This window comes from Narcine bancroftii, chromosome 4 (assembly GCF_036971445.1).
Source record: "Narcine bancroftii isolate sNarBan1 chromosome 4, sNarBan1.hap1, whole genome shotgun sequence".
Lineage (NCBI taxonomy): Eukaryota > Metazoa > Chordata > Chondrichthyes > Torpediniformes > Narcinidae > Narcine > Narcine bancroftii.
Window position 1 is genome coordinate 298,849,950 of NC_091472.1, and position 20,410 is coordinate 298,870,359.

Below are 20,410 nucleotides of genomic sequence, written 5' to 3' on the forward strand. Positions count from 1 at the left end.
CCAGTGTTTCTAACATTTCAATGATTTTTGTTCGATTTCTCGCATCTGCCTTATTTTGAACTTTGTTTATTAAAAGTATTTTTGGTTCCATCATGTCACATTTGAGCTTATTTTTCTTGTATTCAGTGGTAGGTTTGAGGAGTAGTGCTACAATAGAACTATAATGGCAAACAGTATGATAAATAAATACTGGCAAAACAAGTCTGGTTATGTAGCATCCATAGGAAGTAAAATGAAGTCAACATTTCAGACCTGAGCCTTTGGAAGTGTTTAAAATCAAACTTTTTGCTACTATGCGGAGTTTCTTCAGCACTTTTTTTTTGTGTTTGATGTTTGAAGAAGGGCCAAAGCTCCAAAGTTGACTGCCTTTTACTTCCTATGGATCTTAGATGATCTGTAGAGTATCTCCATCACTTTAAATGTGTGCTGCACTAGATCCCATCTGCAGATTTTTTTGGTTTATCTCCAATGGCAAATAGAATTCTAGAGTTTAGGAACTGAGTGATGCAATGGAGAATGAATAAAAATATGAAGTACAAAATTTTGATTTGGAGCAAAAATTCTAATCTGATTGGAGGAACACGAAAAAATACCATGGCAAGGGCTAGGATAAAAAAATAAGGATAACATTTAATTTTGATGTGTTAACAAACCAGGAGACAGTAGTATTTTGAACACAGGCTCAAACTGGATGGAATGTTGTTCAATTAATTCAGATCTTTTAGAGTATGTACAGGGAATAGCAACTTTTTCCATCCCAGTGTTTAATTAGATAGTCTGCTCAATCACTGCTGCTTGTTAAACAGTGCCAATGAGGTTAGGCGTTGGTAAGATTGAATTACACACTTTTTGAAAAGTTTGTGGTTATCTTAGAAGTTCTAATAAACTAGATTTGTCAATTTATGTCTGAAAATTGATGTTGAATTATTTTGTATATCTTCTTCCTCCAAACTTGAGTAATGTAGTTAATGTAGTCTGCTTCATATGAGATGTACCTGGAATGAACATTCAAGGTTGTGTTTGGAATCTGTATTCTTGTTTTATCCAATTACATATTTTCTATTACTTTCAGATTTGGGGCAAGGTTGAGATCTTCCCTCTTTTGACCAAAGAGGAAATTGTGACTTTTGGTTTCCAAATGAATAAAGGGCAACGTTTATCCTCTTTATTTCTCAAACAGGATTTTTTGTCAGTTTTTGGTCAGCCATGCTGACCATTGAATAGTAATCATTTAAAAGGAAACCTTTGGGAGTCAAAACTGGAATGTAGGATAATAATTATTTACAGTTGTGTGCATTTTGTTTTCTGTTCAGATAAGATTATCATCTCCTATTTATTAACTGCAAACCAATATTCATGTTTTTGATGAAACTGTAATTTTTCTCTCACCAATTGCATTAAATGAAGTAATTTAATGTTACTTTAACCTTGTTAATCTTATTTTATGTTGAAGGTGCTGCAATGGAAGAGCTTCATAGCCTTGATCCTCGACGGCAGGAGTTACTGGAGGCAAGGTTTACAGGTGGTGTGAGTACTGGGAGTGGAAGTGGAAGTACAGGCGCTAAAGTAAGTTCTGAAGTAGGTAATTAGGTATTAAAGAAAAGGAGCAATCTGCTGTTTTATTTGGCTACAATTTTATTTCCACTGTTTATCTTTTAATTGAACTAAACTACTTATGCAAAAGATAATGAAGACAGAGCATGGTATTGTCATCTGATTTTGAAATAAAAGCATATAAAAGAATAACAGTAGATGACAGAATTTTCCATTATTCTTTGAAACTGAGAGCAATGTTTCATTTATGTAGAGGAAATTGAAGTTGCCATCAGTTATTAATTGTCAACCAGCATTCTGTTAAGTTTAGTGAGGGAAGTAAACTCCCCTTGTTACTCTAATCATGGACTGTTCTAACACCACAGGATTCCCTGCACTCTTGCAGTCAATTTTTTTCTTTGCAATCGGATAACTAAATGTTCATTTATCTTTTGTATTTATTGTCCTTTAATTGAAATTATATATACTATTGTATTTTTAAAGCAATACCTGTTCTGCTGCAGCAAGCAAGAATTTTGGTGTATATGTACATTGCAAAATCAAACTTGTTTTTTGGAATACAAATGTTGCAGAGGGTCCTGATACAGGCCAGATTAGAGAAATGCTAACCTAGAGTTTATTTTAATGAAAGGAAACAAAAGTTTAAAAAAATTAAACTTTGGATAAATTAATAGCTTAATGTTCTTATTAAATCTTTACCAAATATTGTTTATAGATAATTGGTGACTAAATTGTATCTCAGTGCAGATTATTGACAAAAAAGATGAAAACATAATTGATGGCATGTGTGAAATAATCAATTGTAGGATTACAGGGAAGAAGGCAATGGTGCAGTTTCTCTCAGCTGTATTGTTTTAAGTATGTAGTTATACGGACTTTAAAGTTTTGATTTATTAGATGAAAAAAATTAAATATGCTCAAATTGTCAAACTTTTGAAAAGTATTTTTTTAAAAAATCAAGTATTTGACAATTCCATCCAAGGCTGGCTGTGTGGCTTAGTGGATATTCTTTTAATTTTGTGGATTAACTAGTTTTGGTCACCCCATGTGATGTTCCTTTAGCATAATCAGCTGTAACAAAGCAAGAGGGCCTGCAGAAACACTAGTAGTTTGTATCTCAAAACTACTGGGAGGATGGATTTCGGTTGTGATGCCATCATATCATTGGGTGCAAAACCTGTCCATAGTTTTTTTTTGTTCAAGATCAATTAAACCTTTAATAACCTCCCAATAAAAGCTCTGCTTCCAAAGGACTGTAAGATGATAGCTAAATGTCAAGCTTAGACTAATTTTTTAACATGTTTTCTTCTATACTCCTGGAATAGGAAAATATCTATACCATGAGTGTTGAAACTCTAAAAAAAAATAGAAAATACTAGGAATAGCCAGATAAGCCAGCTGAGAAACTGGAGTAATGTTACAGGTCAAGGAGCTTTTGTGAAAATTGAGAGGAATAAAAAATATATAATTTTTAAATCTTGGTTTCCACTGATTTGTTATTTTACTTTTCACAACAGGTTTTAACAAATAATGAATGCTCTAACCATAGCTTTGGAAGTCTTGGTTCATTAAGTGACAAAGAGTCAGAGGTATGTATGAAGTTTATCTTTACCTATATCTTTTGGCAGTATACTTCACATAAATTCTGTGATTTAGGTTCAGAAGGTGGTTTTGAAATATTTGCTTATTAAAATTAATACAATTTATAATGGAAAATTCCCACCTGAGACACTAGATTTCTTTATAGCTTTATGTATTCAATTAAAGCATATTGATATATTTTTTTCTCATTCATTACAAACCTTGTTAAAGAACATTTTGAAATATTTGGTTAGGTTTTGTAATATTAGATTTATCTGCTTACCTTTGACATTTCATTGCGGGTGTTTTTCCTGTCTTAAAGTTTGGCATCTGCTCTCTCTTACAAGTTGTGATAATGTGAAAACTGAAAACAGAACTGAATTGAGAAATACCTGAATGTAAATTGAATCTTCATAGCAACTCAAGGACCTGGGCACAATTGGGACTTTGCAGTCAATTTCATTCCTCTCCTTGTGTTTTGCATCTTAGGCAAAAGATTATGATCTTTTGCTTTCCTCAAACCTAAGTGACTTTTTGCTTTGCCTCTCCTTTGTGTCTGTAGAATAAAAGTAGAACACAAGGATTGCAACTAAAAATGAATAACAGCACTTATTTCTTTGTAATACAGACTATCAAATATGCTTAATTGTGAGCAGATGACATTGTTCTTGCTATGTCCTTGTGAATATTCCCCATCATTGAATTTGTGGTGCTAATTTGGCATGACCACTAGTTTATTGATTTAGTACTACCCATTAATACCCATCTCCTCTTCCCTCTTTAGTATTGTTGTTTTAGTTCTTTTCTGAAAAGATGTTAGTAGCTTTCTGGACCTCGAGGACGACATATGGCAATGATTGATGAAAGTGGGACCAGGTCTTTTGTTTCTAAGTAATACCTAAAGTAACTTTTTTTAAGGATTGATATTTAGTGGCAGCATTGTGATGACCTTGTCTGATATTGTAGTAAAATTGTATTTATCTAGCAGCAAAGGATGAATCATGGAGTTTTCTAATCTGGATTGTGTGATTTACCTCTCAAATGCTATTCTAGATGAACTGGCACTTCATCTTTTCTTTGGCCAGTCAGCTTGATCACACAAATGCAATATTTTTAACATTTAAATATCAATAAGTTTTGGAGATGCAGCTGTTCGTAGACTTCTGAAGCTTGATAAGTAATTTAGTGCCTCTCTTATGGTCCATTGCTGGACTCTAGTTCAGCATCTCCTTTGGAGTTTTAAAAGAAATATGGGATGCTGTCGACATGAATGAGCCTTTTAAAGTTCCCATTTTGAAATTTGCTGTCATGAGTTGTGCTTTTTTTGTCATGTGTTGTTGCCTTTGCAAATCCAAATAGCTTATCTCAATTTAATTATTAAAAATATTTTAAATTTCGGCATGCAGCATGGTAACAGGCCATTTCGATCCACAAGTCTGCGCTGCCCAATTTACACCAAGCTAACATGCATGTTTTGAATGATGCGAGGAAACCCAAGGCCTCGGGAACAATCCAAGCAGATGTGGGGAGAACGTATAAACTTCTTACAGACAATATGGGATTTAAACCCTGGTCCTGATCTCTGGCACTGTAGAACATAAGAAATAGGAGCAGGAATAAGCCATCCAGCCTACTACGCCATTCAATAAGATCATGGCTGATCTGATCATTGACTCAACTCTACCTATCCGCCTTTTCCCCATATCCCTTAATTCCTTTTTTATGTAAAAAAAATTTATTTACCAAAAATGGTTAATCAGGGATTTGCATTGTGTCCAGCTCCAACCCAGATAATCTGTTATATATTTGAGGATCATGTAAACTAAATGTTAAATTGTAATTTATATTTGCATTTTTATTGAAAGATGGTGTTGAATCAAAGACCAATATTTATTGCCCATCCCTAAATAACCTAGAGATGTGTTGAGCTACATCTTTTACACTACTTTTAGTGAATGTTTAACCACAGTAATGATGGGTAAATATTCTGAGATTTGGGTCCAGAGATGGGTGAATAGCAACACAAATCAGGATAGTGTCCAACTTGGAGGGGAACATGCTACATGTATTGCAACTCTTGTCCTCAGTGAGTTGAGATTGTGGGTTTTTCTGTACTGTCAGGGTGAGTAACGGGACAAGTAACTGCAATACATTTTGTAGATGGTGTATGTGATTTTAGTTCATTTGGATACAGCAAGAACTAGAGTCCAAGACACATTAGAGTGCTTTATTATTCACGAAACCAGATAAACTGCAGGGCAGTTCTGGAGTACACAGTTATTAAAACAATGGTTTAAACAAGTTAACGAGATGCAGCAGTGAAACACAGTCACTCAACACACAGTTAATTTGTACAGTACCACAACACTCGCAACTGGCTTGCACCCAACCTAGGAATCCCAAACAGGGGAAGCAGCTCAGTGGCGTTAATGTTCACGGGCACTCACTACAGCTTGGGAATAATGGACAGCGGGAAGGGTTCTAACTCTGGGTGAGGTGCCGGGGGGAATACACAGCCTCTAATTTCTGATTAGTGGAGGTCTGTTGCTGCTCTACTGGTGACTACCTGATTGATGCTGACTCCCTGGTCATTATGGGGGAAACAAGGCAGAAATAGATATTCACCAAGACAAATGGATACTTAAACAAAAGTTGCTTTTAATTATCTTTAAACATAAAAACAGGATCAAACTCTAACTTATCACTATTAACTTAACTCCCTTCTAATTCTAAGTGCATGTGTATATAGTGTGTATGTAAGTTCAGAAAAGTTTTGATTCACAGTCCAATCTCACTTCCCATTTCTCCAAGTTTACTGGTTGCAGGCAATTCTTATACTGTGCACAGAATTTAACATTTATGAAGTTCACCAGGCTTTGGTGCTTGAAAGGTAAATGGTTACCACTCAGGAAGATTCTTGTCGGTTTTCAGAGAGAGATTTGTTGTTCGCTGGACACCCACAACTGATTCCTTTTAATCAGCCACTTCAGTGTCTTGCTGAAGAAACTTGCCCCATCAGAATTTTCCAAATGATACCTTCTTTCTTTCAGGCCACCATAGAGTTCCTTTTTGTTTTTATTATTTCAAGTGAAACATTAGGCAGCCAGTCCTCTCCTCTTGTATGAACCACAAGGGCTTTGACCAGGCTGAACTAAGCATTCACAACCCATCTTCAAAATGGGGTTTTTCCCACAAGCCTGCCAGCTTGTCCTGTTGCTGCTGCTTGCTAACTGTAGCAATGCAGAACTGAATTCTCATTCTCACTCTCTCTCACACACACACAGAAAACCTGTTTTTCCCTCTCTCTGCTTGCAAAACTACATGACCCTCTTAGAACAGCAAGTTCCACTCCAGACTGCCTGCGGCTCCAATGAGTTCTTTCATCTGTTGCCTTTTTGTAAACAACAATCCATTAGTGAAGTATCTTGGGCACTCTCCAAAGCTTTTGCAAAGGCACTTGGAGCCAACCTGTCTAGCATGATCAGAGCTCCAGTATTTTAAATAAGATCTATTTTAAAGTGTTTGTATGTGACCTACACTTTAAAAAAAACCTGCCCCAATTTATCTCCCAAAAATATATCTATAATCTGTCACACTTTGTAAAAATAACAACAAATCTGGAACAGACTGTGACAATCTGTCCCTCAGTTCTTCCATATATCAAATTGTATTGGATGTGTTGTGATGGTGCTTGTGTGAAGTGTTAAATGCTAACTGTGACCATTCAGTTCCTCATGTCTGTACTATTCCTTATAGTGATAATCCCATTTTACTAAGTGGGAGCTTGTAATAGTTAATACAGGTTTTAATAGGCTGGAAGTGCATTTCTACATATTTATAACTCAAAAAGGTGTACACAGGCTCCAAGTTCTCAAAAATATCAGTTAATTATTTCTCAGATTATGTAATTTTCTCTAAAGAAATATAGCTTTGAATTTCTGCATTCCATCTTCCCAGATCTAAATATGTGTCTGATTTCCAAGTCACTGCAATATTTTTCCTTGCTACTGCCAATGCTATTTTAACAAATTTTGTTTGATAGATTGACAATTTTAATTTAGGTCTTGTCCTTTCTATATTTCCCAATAGAAATAAATCTGGGTTTAATGGAAATATAATAGCCGAAAGGGTTTTTACCTTTGAACATGACCAAGTTGAATGCAGGAAAGTGCCTTTCTCTTCACCATCCCTAAAACATTGATTAGATGTATCTGATTTAATCCTATTCAATTTTTGTGGAGTTAAATATAAATGTTGTCAAAAATTATACCTAACTAATCTGTATCTTGTGTTTATCATTACTAACTTGACAAAAATCTAACCATCTTTGCTCTTCAATTGTAATATTCAGATCGAACTCCCATTTCTGCCTAGATTTGTACATTCTTTGTTTAATAGTTCCTTTTTGCAATAAAAGATGTATTGCAGAAGTAATTTTTTGGTATTTCCTCTTCTAATAAGTTTCCAACTCACTACAAATAGGTAACTGTTTCTAAACCTAACTTTGTTTTCCCTTAGATATGCTCTCAATTGAAAATAGCAACAAAGTGTTACTTGATATTCCATATTTATTCCTCAATTGTTCAAATAATATTAATTGACTTTATTCATTACAATCTTTGCTATTTTTATTAACCCTTACTGGACCAGATAATTAAAATAATTATTCTTTGAAAAAGCTACAAACTGATTTTGAATCTTGGGTGATATATTTCCTTTTATTCCAATTAAGGTCTTTTATCTTCTCCCAAACAATATTGAAGTGTTTCAACAATGGTGTCTATTTAACTCCATTAAATAATTTTGAATCCCATTTATATACAAATTCCTCTGCTAATCTCTCTTCTATTTTATCTAATTCTATTTTTAACCCATGCTAGTTTTCCTACTTCTTCAGAGAGAGGCAAGCAATCTCATTTGGTCTGCTTGGTAATGTATCTTAGGTAGTTGTAAGCCTCCTGATTCATATTTCCACAATAATCTTTCTATAGAAACTCTTGACATTTTACCTTTCTTATATTTATTTAATTTTTGTAAAAACTTGTGGTAATAATATTGTTAAAATTTGAAAAATATTTTGAATTCTTGGAAATTTATTCATCTTTATACAATTAATCCATCCTATAACATTATAGGTAATAGGTAAAGTCATCCATTTTTTAAAAATGTTCAACCTTTTTAAGTAATGGGAAATAATTCAATTTATATAGATTTTTTAGTTTACTATCTACACAAATCCCTAAATATTATCTTGTAATGTGTGAGCTATGCAAGAAGTGATGTCATCACGGCGCCACCCACCAACTGGCTGGTGTTCCCGCTGTTGCCAACCACTTGGGAGGTCATGCAGAATTGGTCCCTGCGGGGCCCTTGCAATAGCAGTGTTCGCCGGCTATTTTGTGAGTCGGGTTGCGACTCGGTTCATGGGCTGCTAAATGACCCCCCCCCCCACAAAGAACCAGCAATTGGAATGTCCGTTGCTGCTTTGGCAGCCTATCTCTGCGTTGCAGGGGCTGAGTTTTGACTGGCTGGCTAACGTCTACACGGGCCAGTTTCAGGCAGTTGAAGGTGAATGTTTCTTCTTTGCTGGCGATGTCCAATACATATGTCGACCCATTAAGCCTCACGACTCTATATGACCCCTCGTATGGCCTTTGGAGGGGTGCCCAGTGTGCTCCCCTTCGCACAAAAACATATTTGCAGGTGTGCAAATCTTTGGGGACAAAGGATTTGGGCTAGTCATGCAGCGGGGTTATGAAGGGGCTAGGGTACCCAGTCTTTCCCTCAGCTGTTTCAGTGCCACCGTGGGGGTTTCCTGAATTTTGGTGGTAGCCGAGAACTCCCCTGGGATTACCAAGGGTGTGCCAAAGACCATATCTGCTATGGAGGCATTAAAGTACCCTTTTGGCATAGTATGCATCACAGAAGGACCCAAGGCAATTTATCCACCCAGTTGGGCCCCTTAATTTGGGCCATCAGAGCTACTTTTAAGTGTCTGTGGAACTGCTCCCATTGCCCTGCGGCATAGTATGGTGGAGTTGGGTTCTCAACAGTTTGGCCAGTGCTGCCCAGAGCCTGAGGTAATCTGCACTTCCCTGTCAGAGGTGAGATGTTTTGGGACTCCGAAGCTGGACACCCAGGTGTTGATTAGTGCCCTGGCACAGATCTCCATTGTTGCGTCAGCCATCGGGACTGTCTCTGGCCACCTCATGGAGCAGTCAACCATAGTGAGGACGTATCTCACTCCACAGAAAACTGGTAGCGGCACCACGATGTTGACCTGGATGTAGCTGAACCTATACCATGCTGACTCAAAAGTCTGGGGAGGTGCTTTTGTGTGAGATTGCACCTTGGATGCCTGGCAGAGAGTACAGGTCTTGGCCCACTGACTGACCTGTTTGCAGAGCCCATGTCAGACAAACCTGCTGGCCACCATCTTTATTGGACTTCTGATGGCCAGATGTGCCAAGTTGTGCACTGTGTTGAAAACCTACTGGCATGATGGGGCAGGGTTTGCCAGTAGAGACGTCAGTGGAGATGTCAGAGACGTCTGGTTGCCGGGCCGATGATGACATCCTCCAACTGCAGCCTTGAAAGCACCATTCTGTTCCCCAGGATCTCAGGGTCATTGTGTTGTCCCCTGGCTAGGGCTGAGTAGTCCATGCCCTGAGATAGGGCATGGATGGATTTGATGGCGGGACGAGCGAGTGCATCAGCCACCACGTTGCTCTTGCCAGCAATGTTTTGGATATCTGGTAAATTTGGACTCGTAGAAAAGGTCTCCCTGGCTGACCATGGGTCGGCCACTTTGTGGAAGGCAAAAGTCAGTGGTGTGTGGTCTGAGAAGACCTTGAATTGTCTGCCTTCCAGAATGTATCGGAAGTGCCTGACTGCCAGGTACAGCACCAATAGCTCCTGGTCAAAGGGACTGTATTTAGGTTTGAGTGGCCAGAGGTGTCTGCTAAAACAAGACCAGGGGTTGCCATTGCCCATCAATCAGCTGTTTGAGGACCCCCCTGACTCCTATGCAGGAGGTGTCCCCTGTGGGGTGAACCAGAAAGGTGGTGTTGGCCAGTGTGTTCTTTGTCTTCTGGAAGGCCTCCGAGGCCTCCCTGTCTTTTTTTCCTCCTCCGTGAGCCCTAATAGGGGGCCCCTGATATAAGATGCTGCTGATATGAATCAATGGTAGAAGTTGATCATACTGGCGAACTCCTACAGCCCCTTCACGGTGCATGGTTTCATAAACTACCGAACGCCCTCCACCTCCTCAGGCAGTGGTTTTGACCTGTAACTGTCAATCTGATGCCCCAGGATGTCGATTGTGTCCCACCTGAACTGACACTTGGCAGGGTTGATGGTCAGTCCGAACTCCTCCAGGTGGGTGAATAGTCTGAGGTGGGTGGGTCTTATGCTCTGAATGGTTGTGGTTGGCAATAAGGATATCATCCAAGTAGATGAACGTGAATGAGAGGCCTGGGTCACTGCGTCCATCAGCCGCTGAAAAGTCTGAGCAGCATTCTTTAGCCTGAAGGGCTTCCTCATGAATTTGAACAGGCTGAAGAGGTGATTCTGGCAGTTTTTGTAATGTCCTTGGAGTTCACTGGGATAACCCCTGATTAAATCGACTTTTTGAAAATACCTGTGCCCCTTGTAAGATGGTGGTAAAGTCTTGGGCTCTGGTATCTGTCTGGTGTTGAGGTGTCGGTAATCACCACACGGCCTCCACCCTCCTAGTGCCTTTGGGACCATGTGCAGGGGGTGTCCCAGGGGCTGCCTGACTGTTGCACTATCCCCAACTCCTCCATTTTCTTAAATTCTTCTTTGTCAAGGACTTTTTTTTGTGGGGGGGGGAGAAAGGTGATGTGGCCTGGTGTGGAGCAGGGAGCCCTTGGTGAGGATGTGGTGCCACAATTGCAGGGAACTTCACCAGGATGCTGGAGTTGACGTGAGGGGCCGGTAGTTTGGCTTCCCTTGGGGCATCATCTGAAAAGTTCTGGTGTGCACCAAACGCTGCCCTTTCAAGTCTACCAGCAGGCAATGGACACACAGGAAATTGGCTCCCAGGAGCAGTTGCGCCACTGCTACAGCGTTAAAAGTCCACTTAAACTGGTGGCAAGCAAAATATAGGGAGATGATGTGGGTGCCATGAGTTCATGTGGAGGAGCTGTTCGCTGCCCTCTGTGCTGGACTGGCTTGGCATTCTGGTTGTTTTAGGCTGTAGGGGTGTGGGGAGGACACTTATTTTGGCACTGGTGTCCACGAGGAACCGCCTTCCCGATAGTGTCCCACACATGGAGGAGCCCATCAAGTTGGCCAATCGCAGCAGCAATTTATGATGGCTAGCCATGGGTATTTCCTGGAAATGCGCAGGGTGGGTGGCATCGACGTGCCTCTGCACCCCATTGTTAATGGCAATAACAATATGGCTACTGTGACCTTGTTGCCAGCTGGGGTTGGGGCTTGGCAATCTGTTCCACCAAGGCGCTGTTTTCTTTCTTCATTCTCCAGAGACTTTCCTCGGATCGCTGAAGTCCTCGTCAGCGAGCAAGTTGGATATCCTTAGGCAGCTGCTCCAGGAAAATTTATTCAAAGAGCAGGCAATGCTTGTGCTCCTCTGTGAGTGCGAACATCTCACTCATGAGGGCAGGTGGGACCCTGTCCCCCCCAAACAGTTCAAGTACAACAGACTGGTGGTGTGCTCGTGCTGTGGTAGCCCAAAAGTGCAGGTTAGTATCTCTTTGAGGGCACTGTATTTGCCTTGCTCTGGAGGCTGTCGTAGGAAATCGACAACCCTTGCTGCTGTGTCCTGATCAAGCGAACTCAGTACATAGTAGTAGCAGGTGTCAGTGGCGGCAATCTGTCGAAGATGCCTCTTCAAACCACATGTGTGGCTGGAATGCCCAGAACGTTAGCAGCTTGAGCGAGACCACGTGGAGAGCTGCTTGGTCCATCATTTTTGGGTCCAACTGCCGGTTGGGCCTGTCGGGGTCACCAATCTAGCGTGCGTGTTTTGTAAAGGCTGGAGTAAGAACAACATAGTTGAGTTGAGGTCAAAGATTGATTTTATTGTTCTGCCTGCTCTGTTTATATTCACTCCCTGCCTCCGACGACAGGAATGATGTCATTGCAGCACCGGCCTCCAACTGGCTGGCGATCCCACTATTGCCTGCTGTTTTCTGCCGTGCAGGAGGTCACACAGGACAACAACCATTGGTCCCTGCAGAGCCTTAATGAACACCATGTTTGCCGGCCAGTTTGTGAGCTGGGTTGCAACTCGGTTTGCGGACCACTACAATCCCATCTTTTGAACATTTAAATTGGGTGTTTCTTTGACAATGATTGTATCTCCTTCTGAAAGAGGCATAATTTCACTTTTATCATAAACCCAGAAAACTTGACGTATTCCTCCAAATTAAAGTGTCATTCCTGCAGGGAGGTCTCTGGTTCTGTAAAGTATATTAATATGTCATCTGTGCTCTTCTTGACCCACCTTAAATCTAAATCATTCCTAATTGTTTCTGCTCGTGGCTCTATAGCTAAATATAAACAAGGCTGGAGATGAGGGACATCCTTGTCTGCTTGATTTCATCGATTGAAATGAAGTAGATATTTGTCCATTAGTCACCACTTTAGCTTTAGGATCTTTGTATAAGGCCTTAATCCAAATTTGTCCTGAACATTAAATAAAAAATCCCATTCTAATCAGTCAAGTTTTTCCTGCATCTAAGGCAACAGCAACACTTAAATCTACAAGAATACAGATTACTGGAGAATAACAAGCTTAGATATAATACAATATAAATTCTTTCTTTGGCTTGGCTTCGCGGACGAAGATTTATGGAGGGGGTAAATGTCCACGTCAGCTGCAGGCTCGTTTGTGGCTGACAAGTCTGATGCGGGACAATATAAATATATAGGACAGAAATGGCTATATTAAAAATGAAACAATACTATGAGTTGGGTGAATGGGCGCACAAAGTTTTAGCTTGGCAGATTAAAACAGAGGAGTCATCAAGAATGATAAATGCTATAAAAACAGAAACAGACATTAATATATAAGCAATAAGAAATTAATGACACTTTTAGACAATATTACACGAAATTATACAAATTAGAATTACTAGGAGATGAGAACAAAATGGAAGATTTTTTTCCTAAATGTCAAACTTCCAAGGTTGGGAGAGAGAGAAAGGATAGAATTAGATACTCCCTTCACAAGGGAAGTAATCAAAAAGGCCTTAGGCACCCTACAGGCTTATAAATCACGGGGAGAGGATAGATTTCCACCTGAATTTTATAGACAATCAAAGAATTATTAATGCCTCTTTTAATGGATGTCCTGGACAAGGCTGTGGAAATAGACCCTCCCAGAGTTGTTGTCAAACATAATTATTACACTGTTACCAAAGAAGAATAGGGACCCACAAAAAATTTTGTCATACAGACCAATATTGGTTAGGACTATACTTGCCAAAACTAATACATATGGACCAAGGAGGATTTGTTAAAGGAAGGTATTCCTCAAATAATCTAGGAAGATTATTTAATATAATACACATGGCTAAATCTGAATAGAATTTAAGTATTATAGTCTCCCTCGATGCGGAAAAAGCATTCAACCATTTGGAATAGCCCTTTTTATTTAAAACACTGGAAACATTTGGCGTGGCAGGACATTTCTAAATTGGATAAAAACTTTATACCATAAACTACAAGCTAAAATAATTACATAATCAGATGTTGGTAGTATTCCCCTTGAGTAGATTGAGTAGATAGGCATGCCCCCTGTCTCCATCACTTTTTATTTTAGCGATTGAACTGCTGGTAGAGATGATAAAAGGGGGGATCCGGATATAAAGGACTTCAAAGTTAGGCAAGAAGAACACAATCAGTTTATTTGCTGATGATGTGCTATTATACCTATTAGAACCGGCTAAATCTTTGGAAAAATTATAAGGAACACTAGAAAAATATGGAAGAATATCAGGGTACAAAATATGGATAAAAGTGAGATAATGCCATTAACAAATTCTGTATATGAAAGATACCAAAAAGGAAGTAAATTTAAATAGAAGACAGATGGAATGAAATATCTTGGAATAGCAACTGACAACAATGTGCAAAATATGTACAAACTAAATTATGTTCCTCTTGGGAAGAAAGAAAGAACTACAGAAATGGAGAGAGTTACCAATTACTTTGATGGGAAGGATTAACTGCATCAAAATGAAAGTGATGCCTATTCCATTACCTAAAAACTTTTAAAACTAATAAACAACCATATTATACAGTTCCTATGGAATAATAAGGTCCCAAGGAATGCATTAGAAAAATTGACATGGAATTATGGGATGGGAAGACTTAGTCTTTTAGATATCAAAAAATATTACCTAGCTGCACAGGCTAGATTTCTCGTAGCTGCCTTCACTGAAGACAACCTCCTGCCTTGGGTTCAAATAGGAATATACTCAATGGAGTTTCCTATCACTAAAGAAAAAGACAGATAGCCCCATTCTAACACATATGATTAGAACATGGCAAGAAATGAATGAATGTATAGGGGAAAAAAAGTAGGGATATCAATAAAAGCACCATTGTGTAAAAATGTGTTATTGCCTATGAACATGGGCAATAGAATATTACATTTGTAGTAAGCAAAGGTACAAGATATATGAAGGACTGTTACACGGAAGGAACTCTTGTGTCCTTTGAATAATAAAAACAAAAATACGGAATGGCCGATGAGACAACCTTTTGTTTTCTCCAGCTTAGATCATTCTTAAGAGAAAGATGGGGACCAACATTGACCCCACCTGAAATTAGTGAAATTGAACGAATTGTTTGGATGGGGGAATACATCCAAATTTATAACAAAAATGTACTACGCTCTCCAGAAACCAGGGGTGCAGAGGTCAAAGATGGGGAGTTGGATTTGGTGTGGTGATTTCAGAAAGAAGCTGGTCAGATTGGTGTGAGGACAGTATGACACCAAATGCAAGATATGGACTGGTTCATTATAACTTTTTACACCAATTATATCTTATCCACAAAAGTTACACAGATCAAAAGCTGAAATTTCAGAGATGTGTTTCAGATGCGGGACTGACGGGAACTTTTTTTTACATGCCACATGGTCATGCGTAAAAGTGAGGCCATTTTGGAAGGAATTCATAGAAAAATTGACCAGGATAATAGGAGTGGACTTCACAGGCAACCTGGAGATATATTAGGTAATTTTATGGAAAGTGACAAATTGACCAAATATCAAAATCTCATTTATAAAAATAGCACTGGCAGTAGCAAAAAAAATGCATCATGATCACTTGGGAGTCTGACTCCCCTTGTAGCACGATGGACTGTGGAAATGAACAGCTGTATACCTATGGGGAAAAAAATCAAATATAACTTAAAAGGATAAATATGACACTCTTGAAAAGGTCTGGCAGCCATACCTGGACCACATAGGGGCCCAGATACAGCAATAAAAAGGTATAAAAGTAAACAAACACTGCCCCCCCCCCCCTCCCACTGTACTCTGTATAGTTTAAAAATGTAAACTCTGGTGAATGGATGTATGTATGGAAGGGGAGGAGGGAGGGGTTGTTTTGTTTGTTGTTTGTGTGATTTTAAAAAAATAATATTGTATATTTAAAATGTGTATAATTTTGGGGGGGAAATATTTTTTTTTAAAGAGTAGTGTTCGTGTTTTTAAAAAAAAATTTGATTTCCAAGGCACAACTGTTATACTAGTTTATACGGTGCTCTTACAATGCCTAATACGCCTGCATTAAGAATAAACAATTTAAAAGACAAAGTGCTATACTTGCACTGAACAAACTTCACTTGCATGAATATATTAATCTTAAAGTATTTTAATTTATTCATATTCTTTGAAACCATTTAAACATTGCTGCATCTGTAGGTACTTCCCCCTCCATGGAGCCGCCTGAAAGACAAACAATAACATTTATATATAATTACCCCCCATACAACTGCCTGCCCACCCCACCCCCCCCCCCCCAGGTCATAATAGATAAAGCCTCTGACCGGGGTACTTACTAAGCAGGGATGAGGAGACGCTAAGAGAGTAGCTCTAACTGTGAGCAGCATCAACCAGCTCTTAATCCTGGGCAATGCCATTGCTATTACAGACATCTTCAAACAGGCATATCCAAGGCTCTCCACTGGCTGAATATTTGCTGCTATCTTCACCAAAGATCTATGTTACTTCAGAGAACATATACAATTTTAAACTTGTGTATTTTTTACCTATTATTTTAATCCTTTTTTTATTTTCCTCTTTTTTTGCCGGTTGCTTGAATTCCAAATACTAGGAATTTTATAGTTGTTAATATGGCAGAAGAACAGTTGCCTCTAAAGACGTAGCATGGATTGCTCTACATAACCAACAACCAAAGGCAGGCATCTGTAGGAGAAAGTAGGATGAGCCAAAGGAGAAGTTGTTGAGAGGGAGAACAAGCACTGCCAGGCAGAGGAGGGTGGTGGTGGATCAGGGGGACAAGGGAGAGGCTATGGATTTTCAAAAGTCCTTCAATAAGGTGCACCATAAGAGGCTGGTTAATGAGATGAGAGCCCATGGAATTACAGGAAAGATGTTAGATTGGGTGGAGCATTGGCTGATAGGCAGGAAGCAAAGGGTGGAAATAAAGGGAGGCTGCTCTGGTGGGTTGCCGGTTACTAGTGGTGCTCTGTAGGAGTCGGTGTTGGGGCTGCTTCTGTTTACAATGTATATTGATGATTTCAATTATGGTTTTGTGGCTAAGTCTGCAGATGACACCAAGATAGGTGGTGGAGTCGGAAATATTGAAGAAACCAAAAGGTTGCAGAGAGAATTGGATAGCTTAGGAGTGTGGGAAAAGAAATGGTAGATGAGATACAATGTTGGGAAATGTACAGTAGTACATTCTGGAAGAGGAAATAAACAGGCAGATGATTATTTGGATGGGGAGAAAATTCAAAATTCGCAAGTGTGAAGGTACTTGGGAGTCCTCATACAGGATAACCGAAAGGTTAACCAGGTTGGTTCAGCAGTAACGAAAGCGATTGCTTTGTTGGCATTCATTTTAAGAGGAATAGCATACAAGAGTAAAGAGTTGTAATGAGTCTCTATGGGGCACTGGTGAAGACTTCATTTGGAGTACTGTGTGCAGTTTTGGGCTCCTTAGAAGGGATGTTATGATGTTGGGGAGAGTACAGAGAAGATTTATCAGGATGATTCCTGGAATGCAAGTGCAAACATATGAAGGATGTTTAGTGGCTCTTGGACTGTATTCATTGGAGTATTGAAGAATGGGATGGTAACATTTTGGATGCTGAAAGGATTGGACAGAGTAGATGTGAATGAAATAGTTCCCTTAATGGGTGAATCCAGGGCAAGAGGGCACAGTCTTAGAATTAGAAGATATCCATTTAAAACAGATGTGAAATTTCTTTAGTCAAGAGTCGTGGATTTGTGGAATTTGTTGCCACATACACTGGAGTTTTTTTTTCAAACCCTGCTCACACGACTAAGAACATTCTTAGGGAATGGAAAGGTAGCCAGGGTCTCTATGGAGAAATTGACCTGGGATTATAGTCTGGGCGTATTGCGGTGGGGTTGGGAGGTACAAAAAAATGGACAGCCCTTGGTGGGTGAGAGGGTAGCAGAGGATGCCAAATTGCAATCTGGAAAAACTGACAGATCCATATTAAAGCAAATTATTCCTATTTAGAGTGACATAAATCAATATTTAGGGGGAAAAAAAACTGGCTGTCCCCACAAACAACCCTGACTCCAAACCAGTTAATCCCTTTGACGGTGGGTAACAAGATCCTAGACACCTGGCATAGGAATGGCGTCAGGTGCATAGAGGACTGTTACAAGCAGGGACAATTAATGTCATTTGAACAGGTAGAAATACAAATTGTCAAACAAGACCTTCCACTGCTACTTTCACATATGATCTTTCCTACAGGTTAAATTAAGTCCATGGCCCTACCATGGTGCAGTGACATAAAGACCATGATTTGAAGGGGGATCACACGGAAATTTATTTCTGCAATGTATTTCCTGCTCCAAGCGGAAGGACCCAAATGAGGTTTTCATAAATTGAGACAGTAATAACAATTGATGAATGGTGCTGGATTGGCATGACTGCAGTCATCAATGCAAGGTACTGGCTGGTGCAGTATAATTTTTGCACCAGCTGTACCTGACGCCACAAAAGATTAATAGTTTTAAGCCGGAACTGTCGGACCAGTGTTTTAGACGCGGCATTGAGACAGGAACCTTTGTGCACACGACCTGGACGTGTACCAAGGTGCGACTTTTCTGGGCAGAGCTAGGTGAAGTCCTAGGGAAGATTATAGGTAAAGATTTCCCACAGGATCCCGAGTTGTTCCTGTTGGGCAACATAATGGGCGTAAGACTTGCAATGAAGCTGACCAAATTCCAAATTCAATTTGTAATGATCACATTGACGGTGGCCAGGAGGTGCATAACAGTTACCTGGAATTCCGACACTTGCCTGGGCATTGCGCAATGGAGCAAGGAGATGCAAGTCTGTGTTCCCCTGGAGAAAATCACCTATAACTTGAAAGGAAGGTATGGCACATTCCAAATAATTTGGCAGATGTACCTGAACCATATTGGAGTACAAATACGAAAGGGACAACTTTGCCTCTGGGTCTGGTTCGCCCCAATCCCTCCTCAATTCAGGGGTTGGGGGGGGGGGGTGAAATCTAGCCAGGAAAAGTCAAGGGAAAAAAAGATAAATCGACCCGATCTCTGGCGCTGGGCTGGGCTGGGCCAGACCCATAACTCCCCGATATAAGTTTTTCCTGTTGTGAATGTTTTAAAGTCTTAAATGACTTTAAAATGAGTTTTTGGTTGGTTGTGTTAAGTGTTTGATGTTGAGGAGGTGGGGTCAGGGGAACCAGAGAGGGAAAGGGGTGTTAGGTTTAGACTTTATAGAAAATTTGCGTGGTTTCGATAAGGATAAGTTGTAATTGACACAAATTTGTAAATACTGTTGAGGACAAAGTTGTAAACTGTTGAGTTCAAATCTGGAAAACTATAAATAAAATTAAAAAAAATATATATATATACAGTACTATAAAAGTTTCAGAAATTATAAGGAAGAATCATCTGAAGTCATACAAAAGTCATTAACAATGCCACCAAACAAGGATAAAGGCCTTATTGCAATACAAGAAACTGAGCAAGGTACAAGAAAAGAAGAGAGGCCTACCTTGAGAAAGGATCCAAAGGAGAGTGGCCAGAAGTCGGGAAGACCTTGGACAGTGCTGCATAAGGTCTGCTCCAAGAATGACTGCCGACATCAACTGATGTGCAGAGCACATTTTTTTTTAAAAAAAGAGGAAATTTTAAAAAAAAAGATTCAAGATGCTCACAGCTCCAGCGATCAAGAGGAGGACCTGGAAAAGCAAAGGAAAGATCAAGAATGACCTAAAATCAAGAAAAAAATCAGAAAAAGGTGCAGAGGCTTCTTTATCTTATGGAGAAATAAAGCAAATTTTAGACTTTTTTCAACAATCTATGGAAGTATTAACTGTTGAAGTAAGGAAGAATGGTGATAAGATGGAAAGATTAATGCAACAATTGACACTAGATTTGAAATAGTGAATGGTAACATTTAAGGGAATGAATTTGAGATTCAAAATATCAAAGACCAAATGAAGAAAGTACAAGCAGAGGCATGATCAGTTAATGCAAAAAATAAGACATTTTGGAAAACGTTAGTAGACAGCATAATATTAAGATTGTTGGACTTAAAGCAATGGTGGATACCGAAATCTTTGGGTCAGACTGAATTTCAAGGAGATTTGGATATAGAGCGTGCCCATAGAGCATTGAGATCTAAACCACAGCCTGACCAAAGGTCCCATCCAATACTTGGCATATTCCTTTGATATGAAATAAGAGAGAAGACACTGGAGTTGGCAGCAAACCGAGCTAAAGAAAGACGATCACCTTTGATTTATAAAGGAAATAAGATTTTCTTTTATCCAGTTTTGAATTGTTGAAAAAGAAAAGAATTTAATATAGTTATAGATGTGTTATGGAAAAAAGGCTATACCTCTGTTTTGTGATATCCAGCTGTATTGAAATTATTTGTCTTGGGAGGGAGGAATAGATTTTTTTTAAAACTGAGCCTAATGAAGCAAAGGTATATGCCGATTCATTACCTGCTAAAGACCAACAGATGGCTGTTGATATCTGAATTAATTATACATCTCTGTTGTAACTGGAAGT

General features: G+C 39.3%; 1 protein-coding gene across 8 annotated transcripts in view; it reads left to right on the plus strand.

The window, feature by feature from the left end:
• LOC138762146 (serine/threonine-protein kinase tousled-like 1) overlaps nucleotides 1-20,410 on the plus strand; it is a 135,841-nt gene that overhangs the window by 37,887 nt on the left and 77,544 nt on the right. For all 8 annotated transcript variants that reach the window (XR_011356773.1, XM_069935607.1, XM_069935605.1 and 5 more), the window contains 2 exons: nucleotides 1,454-1,566; nucleotides 3,072-3,143. Coding sequence is in view for 7 of the 8 variants with exons in the window: in XM_069935607.1 (XP_069791708.1) it covers nucleotides 1,454-1,566; nucleotides 3,072-3,143 (185 nt within the window). In the remaining variant the exon portion in view is untranslated. The remainder of the gene's footprint in view (nucleotides 1-1,453; nucleotides 1,567-3,071; nucleotides 3,144-20,410) is intronic.